This window comes from Tinamus guttatus, unplaced genomic scaffold (assembly GCF_059628265.1).
Source record: "Tinamus guttatus ecotype Peru unplaced genomic scaffold, ASM5962826v1 Tinamus_guttatus_pri_ptg000169l, whole genome shotgun sequence".
In the NCBI taxonomy this organism is placed as follows: Eukaryota; Metazoa; Chordata; class Aves; order Tinamiformes; family Tinamidae; genus Tinamus; species Tinamus guttatus.
In genome coordinates, this window is record NW_028288703.1 from 1,969,734 (window position 1) to 1,991,431 (window position 21,698).

General features: G+C 39.0%; 1 protein-coding gene across 1 annotated transcript in view; it reads right to left on the bottom strand.

Annotated features, from left to right (window-relative positions):
• Nucleotides 1-15,981, bottom strand: part of SYN2 (synapsin II) — a 130,062-nt gene extending 114,081 nt beyond the window's left edge. The window contains exon 1 of the mRNA XM_088522879.1: nucleotides 15,501-15,981. Coding sequence (XP_088379005.1) covers nucleotides 15,501-15,859 — 359 coding nt within the window. The 5' untranslated portion in view covers nucleotides 15,860-15,981. The remainder of the gene's footprint in view (nucleotides 1-15,500) is intronic.
• Nucleotides 15,982-21,698: the final 5,717 nt, after the last annotated feature.

The window sequence follows — 21,698 nt, forward strand, 5'->3', positions numbered from 1 at the left end:
CATCACCTTGAACTTAAAATGCCTTTTTTGTTTTCACTTTTGATGTTCAAGCTTTGTGAAAAGCAGCACATGAACCTGAGCTCGCACAGGAACAGCATTAGTCCAGTATAAGTACATTGACTACAAAGAAGCCAAGTGACTGAGAGTAATCATAGGGCATATATCCAAAAGTCAAGACAACGCATGAAAAACCAAAGCAAGCTCTGCATGCAGAGGATTTGTGCAGCAGGGCCTTTGGTACATATTCTTGAGATAAATACTGTGACAAGTCCAAGAAATGAAAAAAAGGCAAAGAAGGGAGACCTGGAATAACAAAGAGGTGAGATACTGTTTTCATTATAGAGCTTTAGTTAAAAAGAAATTTCATAGCACAGTTTAGGTTCCCTTAATGCCTATTAGAAACATAGATACAGAAATCTACAAAGTTCGTTTTCATTATGATGGTCCTTATACATGCAATTTTTCAAGGAAAAAAAAAGAAAACACTAGATCTCAACACAATAATTAAATGAATGTGCTAGAAATAAGTATTGATGGTGGAAACTTTCTTAAATTAATGAACGGCATTAATACTTTGGCCCAGCCAAGACAACATAAAAAAAACATAAGAAATTCATTAAGATCACTGAGAGAAAAAGATTAACCCTGCAAAGATAAGTCCCAATTTGTGGTTCATTGTTAGGAGATTGTTAAGCACAGTTTAAATATCTAGCCTTTGAAAATGACACAAAATAGATTACATTTTGGCAAAAAAAAGTGCAGTTTAAATGCAGCAGCATTAAAATATATACAGAGATTTTGTTCGGCATTTTATATTAACTAAGCATTAGCATTTAAGCCCAAAGACATCCCTAACTGATGCATGCTGACACAGTTATCTAATTTTATATAAAGCATGTTTGTGGTTTTTTTTTTTTTTTAATTTTGTTTCACCAAGAAAACAGATAAAATGAGACAAGAAAAACCAGTAACAAAAACTTTTGTTAGCAAAAACAAAAGCGTTAACTAGGAGCCTCCGTGCCTTTCAGGATTTTACTCTAAACATCTTAAAGCTTCTTGCCAACTGACACAAAAAATTATTTTTAAAAATCTACGTAAAGCCTGTCAGATTAGCAACATCTTTAGATTTAAAACCTTTACTGCATGACTGATCTCTACAAAACACTGTAATGTACATAGTCCAACAGTATTTTCAAGCCATTATAATTTCCCTAAGTGACTGAAATTCTATGAAGAATAAAAGTTAAGAGTTAGAAAAAATCTCCAGAGAGTACAGGAAAAAGTAAAATATTCATAAAAACTAATCATGTAGTAGACAAATTTAAGTCAAGAAAGAGTCTCAGTTTAGTTTACTAATTACAGGTACAACAGGAGGATACAACAGAAGGATTAAGGAAAGCTGATAAACAACCACCCAACATACTGCATGCACCTACAGCAGAACATTGGAAGCTGGCCTTTTCCAGAGGTTGTATTGATCCTGTCTAGAGCAAATATTTTGCCTATGGTATTTGCCTTAGGCTATTCTTTCTGTAACTATCAATTCCAGCTAACAAAGTATGCGCGCTGATAAAAACGCACAAGCTTTACACTCAATCTAAAACTGCAACACCTATACTACAGCAACAGGTCCCCACGGATGAATGGGTGAAAGAGTTGCACAAACAGCCTCGGTGGCTCCCCAGCAATGGTACACACAAAGCAAGCTGGTTTTGGCCATCATGTCTATAGGGGAACAGACTATAATTCAGCTCTAAATTGCAAACACAAACATTGAATCCCAGAATCGGTGGAACAATAACTAGAGCTGCCATACTATGTGCAATGCAAGCAATACAAACTCATTTTCCCTTTCATTTTGGTGAGAACCACCCAGCAGTACAGACTCTGCACAGAGCACAATGCTCACTATGTTGTCCCTAAAGTGCAGGCTGCCCAAGTCCTTTTGATTTCTTTACACTTCATTTCTTAAAGGTCCTTACAATTGGCCTTAGGCTTTTTAGAGAGAGTCTCAGTAAAATATCTGATAATTAGAATATTCCAAGATACTTTATGAAAAAAACTGTAGTATTTGTTCTACTTATTTCTTTTGAATAGAAAATTGCCCTGTTGAAAAACAAACATATTTCACTTTGATAAAGCTATAAATTGTGTACAGAAGATAAATCTTAAGTGTGAACACTGGGATGCAGCTATGCATAATTTTTTGCATATCTGTCTTATTCTAGAAAAGTGCTTTCTTAAAAACAATAAACTTATTTCTCTTACACACAAAGAAAACAGTCTTCTTTACTCATCTTCCTAGTGTCAAAATGGAACTATTAATCTGCTGCGTGAAATGAGAACATGCGGGGGAGTAAGAAAAATGACTGTAGGCTCTAGCAGAAGGGAAGGCTGTAGTGATTACTGCAGTGTAACCACCCACATACATCTTATCAGAAAAGAGCAGCAGCTGAGTCATGGTGCTGTCTTCCACACAGAAAAGGGATTTTCTCTAAGCTGAGCTACATTTCAGTGATGCTTAGTTTTTCATTTTCAGAGGAACAATTTTCCGCCATTTTGAACTCTAAGTTAGAAATTTATAAAAACATATCCTTTTTCCCATTTCAGTGGTTATGCTTCCCTCATCTTCTCTCCCAATCCTTATACTAGTAAGAATTTTGTTTAAATCACAGGATGAAATAAATTCAATAGGAATAAACTCATAAAAAATTACGGGAACTTCCAGATCCATTAACTTCATGTAAACAACTATATTTTAATGAGACATTTCTTTTGCACTCTATGCTTTTAAGTCAAATATGCACATTACATAAATTATTAAATCTTTAACAGTGGCAATCTCAGAAGGTAGACGAATCAACAGGCAAAAATTACTATTTCAATCATTTGATATATTTGTTTGTAATACTTGATATATACTTGCTACCCTGTTTCAAAACACCAAAGAAACACAACAATTTAAGTAATTATTAAAAATAATCAGTCTACTAAAAGTAAACCTTAGTACATACATATGAAGTTAAAGCAACATTTAAGAAAACTAGCAGCTAATTTATTTTTACCATGTGAATAATGGGATAAGCTAAAAATACATACATTCAAACATATATATAGCTACATCCTGGAATAGATACTGTGTAATTCAAAAAACTGAATGAATTTAAAATACAATTTCTCTGTCTTTGGCATATTCCTTATTTGGTGTATTCCTGGTACTACCACATGCTTTAAAAGATGCCTTGCAAAAAAAAAAAAAAATGTTATAGCTACTGAGAGGAAGATAACCTTTCCTGTCTTCAAAAGAAAGAATTCTATGTGGTCCATAGTATATTAAAAATGTCTAGCCATGAAACATTATATTTGTGTAGAACCAATACAACAGGTAAATTCCCTGAAAGAAAAATCCAAGTGCAATTGTAGCTTGCATAGATAGATGCAACTTGCATCTACAAATCTAGCTTAACAGGAATAGTAAAATCATTATAAACAGAAAAATAAAATGTTATGGCACAGGAAAACTGTGCTGGCTTTGATCTGTCTACCCAGACAATTGAGCAGGATTGAAGCAAGGTTAGCTACAGGGGTCCTCCTATTCAGACCATGTGTGCCACTGAGAAACCATAGTGAATTGGCGGGAGCAAAAATTTCTATTTAGGCTTCCTAAACCCAAACTGGTTTGTATGCTTACTTCTTTAATATTCTAATAAAACACACTTTCTAGTACTTTTCAGTTTTCATTGATGAAGAGAGTTTGTTAGCCAAGAAGAAAGACTCATTTCACACATACAGCAAGAGCACAAGAAAAGACAACTGAATTATGGTAACTTGAATGCAAGTAATATTCAACATAAGGACAAAAGACGATCTATTCAACTACTCCGTTACTAAATGTATTTCAATTGTCAATGACATACTGAATACATCAATAGCTAGCCATGAGACTTTCTGGATCAGATATTACCACTTGACCAACTACAATATATTCTAGTTAATCAAGCAATTAACTGTATGTCCTTTACAGCAAAATGAGTATTTTCTCATCACCTAGAGATGAATGACCAAAATAAAAACAGACTACAAGTTTCAATCATTTTATGTGAACATATTCTTCCAAAGCAAGGGCTACTATTGTTTACGTGAGGTACAGTTTGTGGAAGTAAATGTGGCAAACATTTACCCCACCAGCGCCAACAAGAAGGGAGCTGAAATTTTCTCGAAGTATCTGCATTAGCTACAAGGCTAATTATTAAAAAATCAGAAAGGTAATTCTGAAAAAAAATCTGTCTGAATAATGACAAATTATCTTTAAGGAAGCTTTTTAAATGCACATTAAGAATGATGCCACTGTTCATTCTGTGACAAAGCATTCATTTGAACATCCATGTTACATTTTTCCATCAACTTCTAACCTGTTCATATAAGAACTCCAGGGAGGAAAAAAAAAATAAACAGGGAAGGGAAAATAATTTTCTTTCTAACTGAAAATTCCAGGAGCGTCCAACACATCTTAGAAAGCATTGTTTTGAAATCCAATACCACAGCAAATTGCTAATGGCTTTTAGGAAGTGAAACAGTAGCAGAAGTCAGGAATATCATCTGAAAGGAGATTCCCCCCAGCCACACAGCATTTTGAATTTCCAAATCACACTACTGAGTTCTGTAAATTTTGTCTAGTATTTCTCAATTTTTTGAAAGAGGTTAGGGTTTTTCATTTTCTGACATTTATCTTAGCTTATGGAAAGCTAAACATAGAAACTCAACATCAAAATTATGCTATGCTAACTTCCTAGCATAGAAGCTATGACCAGACACTCAAAACTTCTGTTATCTAAATAGAAGTTGATAGATTAAAGACATGAAAAGAAACTTCCAAGAAATCAACTGAACTCTATGAAGTCACTTGAAGCAACCCCTTTGAATAGTAACAAGAATTTAAAGTTTCCTAACTAAACATGTTATTTCTCCAAAGAACTGAAAGTCATTGTCCTAGCTAACACATGCAGGTACTTACCTGCTCACCCCCAAGTAATACAAAAGCTACCACGTATACTCATTCTGACTACCTACTCCCAATTAACATTATACCTTGTATACCACTTGCAATTTCCTATTAAATTTCTGTTTGGGTTTCAGCATAAACAAACAGGAACTGGTTAATATCAAGAGACAGCACTAAGGCAGACAGATACTTGAAGTTGTTCTTCATTCATCTGAAAGAATTTTAATAATATCAAATTCAAAGTCTTGATATACCTTATTCAAAAAGAATTTCAACATTCAACAGTTCTAAATTTTGCATGGATATTTTTTCTTAATATATTCAAACTGACTGCAAAATGACCTCAAGAAGCATTTTACACTATGAATGGAGATAGCCAACAAAAAGCTTTTACAAAAGCCACTAACTGTTCATTACTTGGTAACTCATTTTTAACTTGGGTTTGAACAGACTAAAAGATATTACATCCAAATAGAACAAAAGGATCTGCATAAGCAGATGCTGTGTATTAGCACTTTACATAAAGACCAAAATTTGTCAAGGTATATGAATCCTGGCTGTCTTTTTTTTCTAACTAGCTACACTACCCAACTGCAGATGCAGGAAAGATTTTACTTTGATGAACCACACATTTCAAGCTGCTTTTATTTAACATCATTTCTTCTGAGTTATGCTATGCAATCTTATTTTCCACCACAAGTTATTTACTAGAATCCCTAGGACTGAAAACACTCCATTCTCTATAGCTCTATAGGCTTATCCCAGGGAGATGACTGAGCACCTAAGTCTAAAGAATTTCCACATCATCCACTGGCAAAAATGTTCACAAATACAGACTAACTCAAGAAATCAAAAAACACACTTTCTATGTCTGTAATACTTTGTCAAAAACATGAGGTTTTGAAGAATCATACTAATAAAATAAAATCTGAGGAGCACACATTCAAGTATAGTAAGCACATTGACTTTATGAAAATTCTTTGCCTTATTTGAATTTTCCGTTTGGTTGGGATGCATTTTCTTTTAAAAATATAACTTATCTGGCCATCATTATACATTCTAAAACTGCTAGTTAGAGTAATGGAATGGTTACAGTATATAACTCTTTACCTGTTCAAACTTTAGATTTTAAAAGGTATTCTACCAATGACTCGGCATGAAAAGCTGACATTTCCCTTGTTGTACCACCATGATAAAATTTTATATAAAAGTTTCATTCTCTGTTTCTCTCCTTTTTGTAGAACTTCAGTACTTGCAAAATTGTATCACAACAAACCTGCAAGCAAAAGTCTGCAGTGCAAGTATCTTGCATACCACCGACTATGGTTCAAGTCCCAGTCCTCAATTCAGCATTTGCACAGACTGCCAAAAAGGCAACAGGAGTCACTCCCTGAGATGTAGTTCTACATCTGTTACAATCTGCAATGAAATCACGCCTCAGTGATAGATATATCAAATCATTTATATGAATGCAAATACTATAAGGTCTTAAGCTGTTCTTAACTTAGAAATGAGCACCGTATTTTTATCTTCTGGAGTTCACTTTAAATCCTAGAACTGAGATCAAATAAACAAGTACTAATCTACAGGTGAGCATGGCAATAAAGAAAGTGATGAGTAGTCTCAAACTGAGTGGCCAATCCTGAAACAAAGCACAGATTGACTCCACAGGTCAAACCTACCACCAAGCCTAGAGAAATAAGAGTCTCCTACTAGCCTCTGCTGTGTCCTGCTGCTGCTCAAGATTTGTTAATTCACTTTCTTTTAAATGCTTTCTGTGTTACTTGGCTATTTTATCTCCTCATGAATTACATTTTCTTCTTCTATTTTCAGCAATGAAAACAACTTCCTATTACAAGTTCAAAGGTTCAACATGAAGCTCTATCTGATCCATATCCAAAGGACAATCCTATATTTCTATCATTGGGAAAATGCCTTGATGCCTATTCACCCATTTATTCCTGTTAAGGGAAAATTAGAAAAAAGTTTTCCAGGAAAAATAAGTTAGAGGATCTTTTTACTTAGAAGTCCTTAACCTTCCCCCCCACCCCCACTTGTGCTTTTCAGGCGGTTTTAAAATGAAAAAGCTATTCTAAAATTTTACACATTCTACCATATTTAAAAAATTTTTATAAGCAAGAACAACACGTTGGCTTTAAAAAAATAATCTAATAAATAGTTTAAAACAAGTCATTTTATGGGGTTATTTTGGCACAGAATAGGCTATTAGAAGTTTTTTTTTTTATTATTACTATGAGGCTCAGTTAATATTAAAAAACTTCACCTGATAAAAACCCAAAGAAATGAAGATTTAATAAATTTTAGTAACTCCTATCAGCAGTTGGTTTAACACATATTATAAACACCAATAGATAAGGGGAAAATAAAGTTATAGACATGAAAGTGAAAATCAAGTGGGGTCCTATACACTTTATAGCCTTTTCAAAGTAAAAAGGCAGATGGTCCAACCATTTAAATTTATTTATCTTCTTCGGAACAGCTATTTCTATATACAAAAAAAGAGCAGAAAAACACACAGATAAACTGCCTTGAAAGAAAAAGGCGATTTCTGAAATATGAACACTAAAATACAACTGGTAAGAACTAATGCAGAAGTCCATATACTCAGAACTTAGTAAGGGAAAAGGCCTCTGCAAATAGGTGAACTCAATCTGTTCCTGCAGTGTGAGGAAGATATAAACCCTTTTACTTCCAGGACAGCATCCCTTCATTCTTTATTACAGAACAGGCATCTCAGTGTTTTTCAGGCCAACAGGAAAAATACATTTATGTCTTTACCTTTACAAGCTGGGACCAAGTCCTAACATCCACAAAGGAAGGTAAGAACATCTATTCCCCTGCCCCTACTACTGCAGCTATGTGAAGAGAGGCAGAGTGCAGCCCTTAACCCATGCTGGGCTGAGCCGAGCCTAGGCAAACCTGTATCTTCATTAGTGGAAACAATTCAAGAGAAGAGTTCTTGGTCATTCCTAGCTGCGCTTAAGGAACACCACTATGGCATCCCATGTGCCTTCCACTTATTTCAATCAGGGATACACAAAACAACTGATAGAGGGACTGGCAGCACAGAGGAAAATATCAAACTTCAATACTGAAGTACCAGGATCTTGAGCACTGTCTACCAGATCCATGTATTAACTAAGGAAATCCTGCCCCCGCCTGCATTTGCAATTCTAAAAGCAGAAAGGCACATATATTTCAACAATCTTGATCAGCTCTATCCCCCACCAGCTCACCTGCCCTTTAAGAGCCACTGCGGCACTGCAAGCCCTAGACATCCCACACTGCCTGATACCACTGGAGCAGAAACCCTCCCCTGCCCCAGTGAGGGTCTGCCCTGAAAAATCCAAACCCTTCTCCAATTTTCCCCTAAGAATAATAAAGCCACCTCATTAGAGCAAGAACAAAGGGAAGAGTTGAAACCTGCACTGTTAACTATTTTTTTTTAAATGGGATAGGAATAGCTCACTCACACAAGCAGTAGCCCTATTACTAGTAGTAATAAAATTAGGAAGCCTAATATGAATATTTTCACAGTAAATGTTCTAGTAGTAACAGTACTGAATGGAAGAGTCCTTACGCAAGTCTGCAGGAAAACAAAAAATAGCTTCCTTAGATTTAAAATCATGGCTTCTATAGACACTTCTAGTATTTTTTGCTTTCTAATACATATGAATCAACTCAACTCTAATCATGAACATTGTTAGCAATCAAGAGTCACAAACAGGGTTCCTGTATATTCCTGTTTTAGTCAAAAAGGTACAAACGAGCAATAAAAACGTTTTTTCCCCCTTTATACAAGGGCTCAGATCAGTTCTCAGTCTACCTTACTACGAATACCTGCCCCAGCACTCTCCTCCTGGCTGACTAAAAGCTGACCAGCTTTCCTGTAAGAAATCAATTTGACTCTGCATAGATCAAGCTGTTTAATAAGCAAAACAGGCATCGCACAAGCATTTTACATTGCGCACCAAGCTATGATATTTTCCCCTCTATGACCTTTGTAGTCTTACCCCCTTCCTACACATTTTTTATTACATAAGAAACATACCTGGGGAGGAAAACCGTTATTCCAGGCAATATTTATTTTAATGTCTCAAGATGTCAGCATAACATTAATCATTCCTCTCTTCCCCCCGACTTCTCCTTATTTTTGATCTCCACAACTTAGCTTTCTTGACTGATTGACACTTTTCTATTCTTTGCAGATTAACCCTACTTTCTTTTGTTTTCATCCTTCCATGTCTATATTCCTTCCTTCAAAGTTCTGCAGTCAGACTGTTCCTTTGAATTGTTCCTACCTAAAACCAACCACTCTTGGGTCATTTCTTACATTCCTTTCCATTATTATGCGGAAACATAGGCAAATTCATATTTTAGATGTTACCTATTCAGCCATATTTGATGTTTCACTAAGCTTGAAAATCACTATTGTTTGTTCAGAGATAAAGACATAAAAATGACTGATCAAGATTTTGAGCATGAGGAAAAAACTATGAAGAAACCCAAAGAAAAAGTCCCAAATAAATACAGCACGTCCAGATTTTTAGTCAGCATCTCATATGTGTCAGATTGCCTGAAATACTTTAGAGCACTTAAGAACACATTCAGTGCAATACATAAAATCATTAAAAATACATAAAATCAGTAAAATAAAAACATTTTTTCCAAAAGATGACTATTTTAGTATATCTAATCAAAAAGGCAAATCACCATAATATATACTGTTTTGTTATTTACACTAATACACTCAAGTATTAAACATGGCAGAAATGCAGATAAACATCTAAGGATGTTTATCCTTAGATAAACAGATTCTGAAATAAGGAAGAAAGGGCCTTTTCCTTATTTTCACATACTAGCACACACATTGTCCAGTACACAACTGCATCAGCAGGCCATTTCAGAGCACAAACATGAAATACAGTTTGGATGACGTTAGCACATGCTCAAAATTGAGATTTTTAGCACATTATCTACTTCTATTCGTTCAACAGCATATCCTTGTTCAAGCCCTTACCCAGCATGGACTTAATCAAAATAAATAAAAACAAAGCCCAGCGAACTACCTCCTCCCTTCAGAAAAGAGTATTCAGTTACTTTTACCTGATGAGTAGAGAGAGTTCAAAATAAGTTTTACTTCCCTCAGATAAAACATGAATTTCTGTAGTGTGCTTAAGTGTATTCCCCCAGCTGGCAGAGAATTGTGTTGCCTGTGTTCATAGCAGCCACTACTTATGCCTGCCGCTTTCCTTTAATTATGTTGCTATTTTGATTGCAAAATAAAAAGCCCTTAACGCAGAGTTGAAAACTGTAGGACACACTGAGAAATAGTACTGATCTAATTACCTGGTTGTAAGAAGCTGTCTAGGCACATACTGACTTGATGTAAAAACCTGGTTACCAGTTCCTTTTGGAAGTGCTCAAAACTCAGTCCAAAATACCCCAAATTGCACTGTCATATATCTAATAGTCTAAGACTCAGATAAAACTCCTGAAAAAAAAAAATCACTTGAAAATAACGAAATTACTATATGAAATGAAAAACAAGAAGCAGAAGTAAAATCTTCATCATTCTTACTTCAGTGATCTTAAACCCGGTGCCTCTTTAGGCAACAATCAATGTGTTATATCAGGTTGTTTGTTTAATATTAAAACCATTTTGTTGCAAATAGCAGTGTCTAATATTTCAAAGTAATGAGTAATATATTCATTTTTCTCCTCTGTGACATATATGTTGATGCGAGCACCTCCCCTTAACTAATATTGTCTCAAGGCATATATTCACCCTTTGCTATTTGATGGTCTAATCAATTCAGACCTATCTTTTAATAATTAGCCTCCCTGTGTCTCTGCAACACACTGCCCCTTGCTTTTACTTGCTCTCCAAAGTTTCTCACCTCTAGACCCAGGATAAGCACCAGCAGGTGCATCCAACACCTATTCCTCTTGCAGCCAACAATAGTTCCCTGGCCTCCCCTCACCAGCACACCCTTCCCAGCTCTGTGCCAGGGCTTTCTCCTTTGCACACTAGCACTGCACTTAGCCACGCCAGGAGGCTGGCAAGAACACTGCTCTTCTGGACAGTAGCATCTTGCTCTTACCAAGAGATTTAAGTACAGTGGCAAAGCCTTTACCCTCATTTATGCATTACTAAAATCCCAGTGACACCTTTCAAAACTGGTTAACACACAAACAGTATACCACTACTCAGGTAACGGAATTAAGTTTAAGTAGCACATTACCATCAAGTAGGTCAAGGTTATAGTTTAACTTCTGTTAGGAAATACTCAGTCTAATCACGTGCAATCTCTCCCTCATTGAGCCATCCTTGCTGAACAAAGAAACAGCACCCAAATTTCATTGTTTGGCTGCTACTCCTACATACAACATATTTACAAGCATTTTTCTACCTTCTAGTTGCCAGGACAAAAGCAAACATTTTGCTCATTTCAGTAACTTGTGTCATAAACCAGTGTTTTCCTGTACCAGAAAAATGTTCTTCCTTGCAAAGTTGTGAGAATACTTGCATGCAAGTAACTCCATTTTACAAGAAAGTTTTCTTTTCCCATAGAACTTATCCCATCCATTTCAAAATTATTTCTGAATAAATGATTCTGGCCTAACACAAGATGACTATTTACTAAAGCACTACTAGAGATGCATAATTTTCTGGAAAAAAGAAACAAGAGGCACCGCAAGTTAGAAGAATTTGTGCTAATCCAAAAAATCCCCTTTTTCCTTATGCTTCTTGTTATAGTTTTATCATTAGTGCCAGTTAGTCTTAGATTCAATCTTGAAACATGGCACCAAGTAGGCTGTAATAAGTTTTCAATAATCAAGCAGCTTCCTAAATATTACATTTAAGCTTTTAATAATCTTTATATACCACCTTTGGCACCTTGACACTGATCTACATCCTCAACCACTTTCCTGCACAGCACTGAATATTAAGTATATTTTGCATACATTTCCCAAAAAGGTTATTTCCTGAAGAAATTAAAATAACATTTTCTCAGCAAGTGTTATATAAAGCTAAGCATTTAGGATCATTTCTGCACACCGATAGCCAGAATGAGACTTAAAAGAACAATATAAGCAAGATACCTAGGCTCCAATTCAACACAGTCACCAGCCTCCTAAATGACCTTGATCAACAATTTTACTTCTTAGGTTCTTCCAATTACCAAAATGGCAACAAGAATATCTTAAACTATAAACAGTCAGGGTAGAACACATTAAATAAGAACTACTTATATTGATGTTAAACTTATTATGCCTAAGTCTAAATTACTTGTCCATTAAATTTACCTATTCCTGTGTTTTACACACTTGTCAGTATTCTCAGTTAGCTGTAGGAACTCAGGAAATGGGTCCAGACATCCCTAAAGATATTGAAAATGTCTGCTCCATATGGAGCTACAGGCACAAAAAGTCAAGATGCTCTTAAAATGTATAAGGAATCAACCAGAAAATAAGCCTTTATCAATACCTTTATAAGTTAATAATATTGTTTCATTGAAAAGCAGCTCACCTCTCCTTTACAGTCATATTTCACAACAACAATAATTTTCAAAGATATTCAATGGAAGTGATATACAGCTATTTTCCTGGGCCTTTTGGGACAAAGGATCATTTATTATGTAAAAGGTCTAAGAGAAAGTATTCCAGTAGAACCAGAATGATGAAATCTGCTTCTTACGTATTTGTCTCCACTAATCAACTGAGAGCTTTAGTCTGCAATGTCTTTTTACCCCTCTTTTCTAATCCCTTGTCCTTGAGGCATTCATAAAGATTCCAGGTGATACAGTCTTAGGTCATACTTAGGCTTAAGATACATCTTATTTTACAATCTTGCCTTCAGCAGAAGCACTTGAAAAGATCTCTTTTCAATTTAGCAACAAAATTGTGGGGAAAAAACACCACAGTAACAGAAGAATGGAAGATGGTAAGACAGTATAACTGCAGTTGCTTGCCATCTTACCTGAAATAGTAAAAATAGGCAAACAGCACAAGTCAATTCTACTGTTTTTCTTCATATCTTATATCATAAAAGTTAAGAAACCAAAAGGAAAAATTTCAAAACTGATAAAATGTCAATGCCTTAAAACAGGAAAAGTCAATGAAATCAAGATTAGAAAATTCTAGCAAAGACTAGATATTTGTTATATGAAGAATATCTGTATCTCTCATGATTCCAATAGTGAAAACAGTAATTATACTGGAAGGGTTGCTAAATCCGAGCTCACAAGAAAAAAAAAAAAAAAAGGGCAAGCAATAAAACATAAACAGAACCAGACTTTGATGCTAGGGGTTAAGGGACAATATCCTCTGATTGCAAAAGAAAGGACCTTACATAAAAGGATATTGAATTTGTACCTTCTTTTAATATGATATAGACCAAAATTCTTTTATTTCTATTGAAACAGCTTTGGAAGCCAGTGCACTCTCAGTTTAAGAGAAACACAATGTAGCTGTAAGCATTAAGAAAAACTCCACATCATCTGCATCACTTCATCTCGGGGTTCACCTAAACCAACTAGAATTGTTTCTCAGGAATCTGCAGTTCCTAAGAGATGTATTTGGTATCAGTGGTGTTTTTTTTTTTTTTTTTTTTTAAAGCATCACATGACAGCAGCTCTACATACCTCATCTTGTAAAGCTGTACACCAATGCACTATACCAGGCAGGGTAGCCAGTATCACAGCCATTCAGATCCTGGTAATTCATCCATTACAAGTTGCAATTTCCAGTATTTTTAAATTATCACTAATTACTCCATCCCTGTCCATTTACTCAAGTTTCATAGCAGTTGAATACAAATTAATACAGATTTCTATACTTCCAAAGATACTAAAGCAGCTTTATTGCAGTTGCTATGAGAGTATTTGCCAGATATTTGTATTTTAAGGAGCGATTTTAAAGTCTGCAATTGCCAAATGATTAGCTTTTTTTGGAAGTTGAAGGAGGTATTATAAATACAGCTGTGCTAACAGTAAGCTTTTCTTTCCAAAGAGACTACATCACATACTACAAGAAAAAAAATAAATACAAGAAAAGCAGGCTAGAGTAACCTTGGGCATACTGGTGCATGCATCCACTCTATTTGGAATGCAGTTGGTGACATCAGTAAAGCAGAGGTTTGAAAGCCTTATTATTGCTGAATGTGTTAATTTGGCAGGGGGGAGGGAGGAATAGGGTGTAATCCTAGCATGTAAAACACTGCAATTATAACACATAGCTCCGTAGGCATGGAAGACCACTACCAGAAAGTTCATGAACAGGTACTGTCATGTAAATTACCAAGCAAAAAACTGTGCACTATAGAATGCTAAATAGCTAAATACATCTGCAAGGCAGTGAGCTGTGTCCATGGATGCACGGATACATCTTCATGACGTAGATACAGAGGCTTTCCTTAGTCCAGGAGATTTCTTCTGTTTTGTCATTTGTTTTAAAAGGTGACACTTAATAATGTTGTTACATATAAAGCATCTTTATTAAGCTTGTTACAGACATTTTATTAAAGTAGTATTTCAAAACAAATTGTATCAAACACAGCAGCAAGTCCAGCAAGGTTATAGATTCGAGAACCTGACAAAAAAACAGACCCACGATTCATTACTGAATGATATCAGTGTTATAAGAATATGCTTGTTTTACTCTATATTATTTTTAAGCAGTACTAAGACATAATATATTGCAATTGCCAATACTAAATGAGGCGATTCACAGCCTGACATGCAAAACATGCATTACAAGAAAAAAAAAACAGTGAATAATAAAAACATGGCTCTTCTGTGGAATGCAGCATCCCACACCACCATACACGATAAACAGTTCCAAAAAAGCCATGGTCCCTCCTACCGAGAGCAGTCAGGCACAGAAAGGGATGAGTTGACATACTTAAGTGCCAGCCCTGCAAACCCCACGTATTTTGTGATTATAATGGAAGCAAAACACCCACCCCAGCCAAAACCGGGAAGCTTTTTTTTTTTTTTTTTTTTTTTTTTTTTTGAGAGAGAGAGAAAACATGCAAATCAAAGTCAATTAAAAATAGAAAAACCAGCATCTGCAGGTCCCTCGCGCAAAGACCCACTCCAGAGGCTGCTCGCCGGCGCCCGCCGCAGCTCGGCGCAGAGACGCGCCCCTCACCGCACCCGCCTGGCCAGGCACCCCTTCCTCCCCCCAGAGGAAACAGCAGATGCTCTGCCGGTGGGGGGATTCGTTTTACTCGCCTTCGCTCCCGCGCTGCCGCGCGCGCTCGTTAACGGTCGCCCAACGGTCGCCCGCGCTTCAGCGATGCCCGCCGGGGGTCGGGAAAACGGGGGAGAGGGGGAAGGGGCTGTTTTCCCCACTGCCCCCTGGGCAGCCGCGGCGCCTTCAGCCACCCCCAGGTGAGCGGAAACAAGGACGGAGCCTGGCGGAGAAGAGAAGGCGCCGCGGTGCAGGGCGATGGATGGGGGGGGGCACCTACCAGTCTGTTTGGGGCTCGTCAATGACCAGGAGCAGCTTGAACTTTCTGCCGGCAGCCGAGGCGCCGGCGGAGGAGGCATCCACGAGCCCGGCCGAGGCCGCCGTTTGCTTCACAGCGTTGGAGAGGGAGCTGAAGAAGCTGCTACCCGTGGACTGCGGCGGCGGCTGCTGTTGCTGCGGCGGCTGCTGCGGTTGCGGCCGGCGCTCGGCAGCTGGGGAGGCAGCGGGCCCCGAGGCGGCTGAAGGAGGCGGCGGCGGCGGCTGCTGCGGCTCGGGCCGCTGCAGGTCAGTCATGTAGCCATTGGGCAGGTTGGCGATGAAGCTGCTGTCGGAGAGCCTGCGCCGCAGAAAGTTCATCATCTGGCCGGGTGAGGCGAGGGCGCAGCCCTGGCGAGGAGCGGGCGGAGGGGCCGGGGCGCAGCGCGCTGCCGGCCGAGGCGCGGAGGCGCTGCCTTCACCACAGCGGCTGCTGCTGCGGCGGCGGCTGCTACTGCTACTCGCGACGCCGAGCGCGCAGCAGCGCAGCGCCCCGCCCCGCGCCCGCCATGCGCAGCGGCGCGAGCGAGGCCTCCAGCTCACGCGCAGGCTCCAGCTCCAGCGCCCGGTGCTGCAAGCAGGGGCCGCCTCGCAGCGCTGCTGCGGGGAGCGGCGATGAGCAAGACGCCCGCGAGCCGCGGCAGGGGCGCGCGGCTGCCGGGGCAGAACATGCGGCGGTGCAAGCGGAGCGCGCGCGCCTCTGCAGCCCCGCAACAGCCATAAGGCGCCTTCCTCGGACCGATTAAACAGCTTAACGAAGGGGCACAAATTTCTAAGTGCTGCGTATCAAACCACAGTGGCACGGTTAGGACATCTTCAAGCAGCAGGCTGTCTCTAAGCATAAATCTAATTATTTCCCCTCAGTTTTGGAGTCATTGCTATGAGTTTTAACATAAGTTAATGAAAGATATACTCAGCCTCTACTACATAAAATATACACTTACATGACCTACACCATCCCAAAACACTGATTTTGATATCCCACATAACATGCAACAGGTGCTCAAAGGTTGCACACAGTAAATCCATACAGCAAAACATTTTCAAGTAACTTGATAGTGCAAGATCCCAGGACCAAGCAATTATGTTTCATTCATGTTTGCTCTAATTACATCAACCACCTCTGCTCCCTTCTCTTCCAAAAAGCAGGAGGCCAATAAAAAGGACCAACACTTTTGCAGAAGGACCGTCTCTAACTAAAAATTATTTCACTTCCCTACAAAAACAATACTAAAAACCCTCTACCCCCTCTGACATTGAACAAAGATTATTTTTTCTGATTAATTTTGAGGTGACCATTATAGATTGAAGCATGATCATATAAAAATAGCACCCGTTTAGTCAAATTGTTTCTGATTTATACTTGGGATCTGCTTATCTTACTGACAAAAATCAATTGGTACTGCAGAGCCAAATTAAATACAGGAAAAGAAACTATATTACATTTTGCCATGCGTATCAAAATATTAACCAGATCTCAATTGCAGGGCTAAAATCTACCCTGTATCAGCTGTACTCCAATAAAAGATACATAGAGTAAATGGAAATTATAGGGAACAAGTTGAACATCAGGATTTGTTATTACAAAACAAAACAGCAAGCGATTCAACATGGAGTCTTTAGCCTGTTCATGCTTCTGCAATGTAAAATCCATCCTTATCAATACCTTTTTACAGAAAATTTGTTTCCTGATTAAATATAATTATCTATGATACTTTCTATAATATTCTCAGTCCAGCAAATTACTTGAAGATTATGTGAAATGACTTTAAACATGACCAGCAGTTTCTGATACAGTTGGCTTTTACAGTCCAATCTGTTAAATGTTCAGCTAAGTAACACAAGATTTGTTCACCTACCCTATACATTCAAGGGATGTTATGAAGAGAAGATATTTCCTAGTAGTAAACAATGCACTATCTTCTGTATAAGCAGCTTGATACAAATTACTGCTTTTTACTACTTGGTATTATCATTAGGCTAAATTAAAGTAGTAATCAAAATAAATGCTATGCTGCAACACTTTTTCAAAATATGATATTACAGAATTTTAACCAGCTTATAAAAATATATCTGAAATGCAGCAAGGAAAAAGGCAACTAAATGGAGTCAACATCTCAAAGAACTTAGCCCCTAATGCAGAGCAAACCAAGAAGCAGAGTTCCTCACATAGCACTGCAAATTAGAAGTTTATTTCAAAGAAAATCAGCAGAACATAACAGTAGGCTAAATTCAGTAATTAGTAAAACTGTGCATGAAAGGTAACTAGTAACCTTTCATTCTGTCCAACTACTCATGACAGAAGACATAGATTGAGTCAATGTCAAAACACAGGACAATGAAAATTTTCAAAGCAGTTTTGTTTTCTAGCATTCAAATCACAAAGCATACATAAAATGACCAGGGAATGATTGTACTGACTACCACCCACAACAAAAAGAAAGGATAAAGTACTAACTAGTCTATTTTATGACTTAGCATAACTATTAACTACAGAAGCAACTAAAAAGGATTCCTGTTAAAAAAAGAAATACATAGACAAATTAGGTAATAGAAAACAGAAACTGAGGGAATGCAGAGAAGCATTTTCTTTGAAATATATGTGCAAATACTTGTTCTAAGCCAAATGGACCTCAACTCATCACACTGACAGAGAAAACACTGACATTCAAGTGAATTATATTTGATATGCATGAACTCATACCATGCTTTCATAAAGTATTATGCTTGGATCTGCATGTAAGTTAAATCTGTAAGCAACCAAAAAGGAAAAAAGTGCCTGCTAGTTAAGGGAATGTATGGGTGCTGTCCATGGTGGTAAAATTAACACTAAAAAATAAGTATTTCATGCATTTCCCAAAAACTTATGTAATAATGGGAACACCAGAAGTGAGACGAAGAAACATCTTTGGCAAATGACAGTGTAATTGAGCCTGGAATAATAGGCACTTAAGCCAATTTTCCTGACAGAAGCTCTGTGCTGAATATATGGCATATGTGGTTTGTACGCATCTAAACTGTGGTGAATCACCAAACATTCCTAGGAGAAATGAGCATGCTAAAAAGCCTCATGACTTAAACCTCATAGCAGTAGCTCATAAAAAGCTGTTCTAGACACCATAGTAATATGAGCCTTGTTGGTATAAAAACAATCCTCCAACAATTCCAATGTTTAACATCTGGCTATATTGAGGGTTCATGACAGAAACATGACCTATATCTTGATATTCAAGTTAACAGAATGTCAACTTTTTGACATTGTTACATCTACTGACATTTAATTTATCAGAAAAGAGGAAAAAACACAGAAAAGAAGGGCCTATGTGGGTATTTGCTGTATATCAAAGACCTCATGTAGTATAAAATGGTCAACAAGCAATATTTCAGTTCTTAGTCAATATTTAGTAGTTCACTGTATACCACGAGATAAGAGATTTTTGCTCTTGATATCTCAAAAGAATGAAGTTTGGCATCTCCCTCAGTGCTCAAATGTCCTTTAACAAATCTTTAAATAGAAGCCTGAGATTTCTCCAACGAAAACTGTATTGTCCATCAAAACCACAGAGAGGCACAGAACATAGACCATGATGTTATAAAATGGGATTGAATCATAGCCATCTAATTAGGGTAACCTATAGATAATAGCTGCATTTTTGCCTAAAGATTACATAATAGCAAAACACATCAAGAGATTTCTATTTTAGCATGTTTGGAGAATATTCCTTGAGTATTTAATCACACAAAATTAAGTGGTTTTATTCTCATCTTTCTAAATGGCAGCTTCAGTTGCCATACATTTCTGACTAGAATAATAGTTCCCAGATCTTGCTTAGTAATATTAAGAGTAATTAAATTAATAGTTTTATCAAAGTCTAGGTCCTGATGTTGTTCTTACTAAATATTTCCACAGCATTAACTTAAACAGGAACTAGTTTACACAATAGCTATATACAGATACTATGAAGACAAAACAAGTTTCTGCAGCTCAGGTTAATGAAATACTTACACAATCATAGAATCATAGAATCATAGAATCATAGAATGCTTAGGGTTGGAAGGGACCTCTAGAGATCATCTAGTCCAACCCCCCTGCACACGCAGGGACACCTAAAGCACGTGGCACAGGACTGCATCCAAGCGGGTTTTGAAGATCTCCAGAGAAGGAGACTCCACAACCTCTCTGGGCAGCCTGTTCCAGTGCTCTGTCACCCTCACTGTTAAGAAATTTTTCCTTAAGTTCCTATGGAATTTTTGATGTTTCAGTTTCCGGCCATTTCCTCTAGTCCTATCAGTGGTCACCACTGAAAAGATACCATGACCGTCCTCTGCACTCCCTCCCTTGAGGTATTTATATACACTGATTAGATCCCCTCTCAGCCTTCTCTTCTCCAGGCTGAACAGGCCCAGCTCCCTCAGCCTCTCCTCATAGGGCAGATGTTCCAGGCCCCTGATCATCCTTGTGGCCCTGCGCTGGACTCTCTCCAGCAGCTCCACATCCCTCTTGTACTGTGGAGCCCAGAACTGGACACAGTACTCCAGATGCGGCCTCACCAGGGCTGAGTAGAGGGGCAGGATCACCTCCCTCGACCTGCTGGAGACGCTCTTCTTAATGCAGCCCAGGATCCCATTGGCCTTTTTGGCCACGAGGGCACACTGCTGCCTCATGGTCAACTTGTCGTCCACCATGACACCCAGGTCTTTCTCCGCAGAGCTGCTCTCCACAAGCTCGGTCCCCAGCCTGTACTGGTGTCTGGGGTTATTCCTCCCCAGGTGCAGGACCTTGCACTTGGCCTTGTTGAACTGCATGAGGTTTTTCACCGCCCAGTTGTCCAGTCTGTCCAGGTCCCTCTGGATGGCAGCACAGCCCTCTGGGGTATCGGCTACTCCTCCCAGTTTGGTATCATCAGCAAACTTGCTGAGGGAGCACTCTGTGCCTTCATCCAGGTCATTGATGAATAAATTGAACAGGACTGGACCAAGGACTGACCCCTGGGGGACCCCACTAGCCACAGGCCTCCAACTAGACTCTGCACCGCTGATCACCACTCTCTGGGCCCTGCCATCCAGCCAGTTCCTAATCCATCTCACTGTCCACTCATCTATCCCACACTTCCGGAGCTTGCCCAGGAGGATGTTGTGAGGGACGGTGTCAAAAGCCTTGGTGAAGTCGAGATAGACGACATCCACCGCTCTCCCCTCGTCTATCCGGCCGGTCATTTCATCATAGAAGGCTATCAGGTTAGTCAGGCAAGATTTTCCCTTGGTGAATCCATGCTGACTACTCTTGAGCACCTTCTTGTCCTCCATGTGCCTGGAGACAACGGCCAGTATGAGCCGTTCCATCACTTTTCCGGGGACGGAGGTGAGGCTGACTGGCCTGTAGTTGCCTGGGTCCTCCTTCTTGCCTTTTTTGAAGACTGGCGTGACATTGGCCTTCTTCCAGTCTTCCGGCACCTCCCCCGTTCTCCAGGATCTTTCAAAGATGATGGAGAGCGGCTTAGCTATGGCATCTGCCAGCTCCCGCAGCACTCTGGGGTGCATCCCATCAGGGCCCATGGATTTGTGGGTATCGAGGTTCCTTAGGTGCTCTCTGACCCAATCTTCCTCTACCCAGGGCAAGTCTTCCTCTCCACCCGCTTCTTCTCTTGCCTCTAGGGCCTGGGGCTCTAAAGGGCTGCCCTTGGTAAACACCGAAGCAAAGAAGGCATTGAGCAACTCTGCTTTTTCTGTGTTATTTGTAACCAAGGTGCCCATCCCGTCCTCCAGCGGACCCACGTTCTCCCTGATCTTCCTTTTGCTGTTAATGTATTTGAAGAATTTTTTTTTGTTATTTTTAACGTCCCTTGCCAGCTTGCCTTCCAGACGTGCCTTAGCTTTCCTTGTCGCATCTCTGCACTCCCTGACTACGTTCCTGTATTTCTCCCAGGGGGCCTGTCCTTTTTTCCACATTCTGTATACCGCTGCCTTCCGCTTGAGCATTGCCACAAGCTCCCGGCTCATCCACGCAGGTCGCCTGCCCCCTCTGCCTCCCTTCCTACACACAGGGATGCACTGCTGCTGGGCGTGGAGGAAGTGCCGCTTGAAAACTAACCAGCTCTCTTGGGCCCCCCTGCCTTCTAGAGCACTAGCCCATGGGATTCTACCGAGGAGGTCTCTGAAGAGG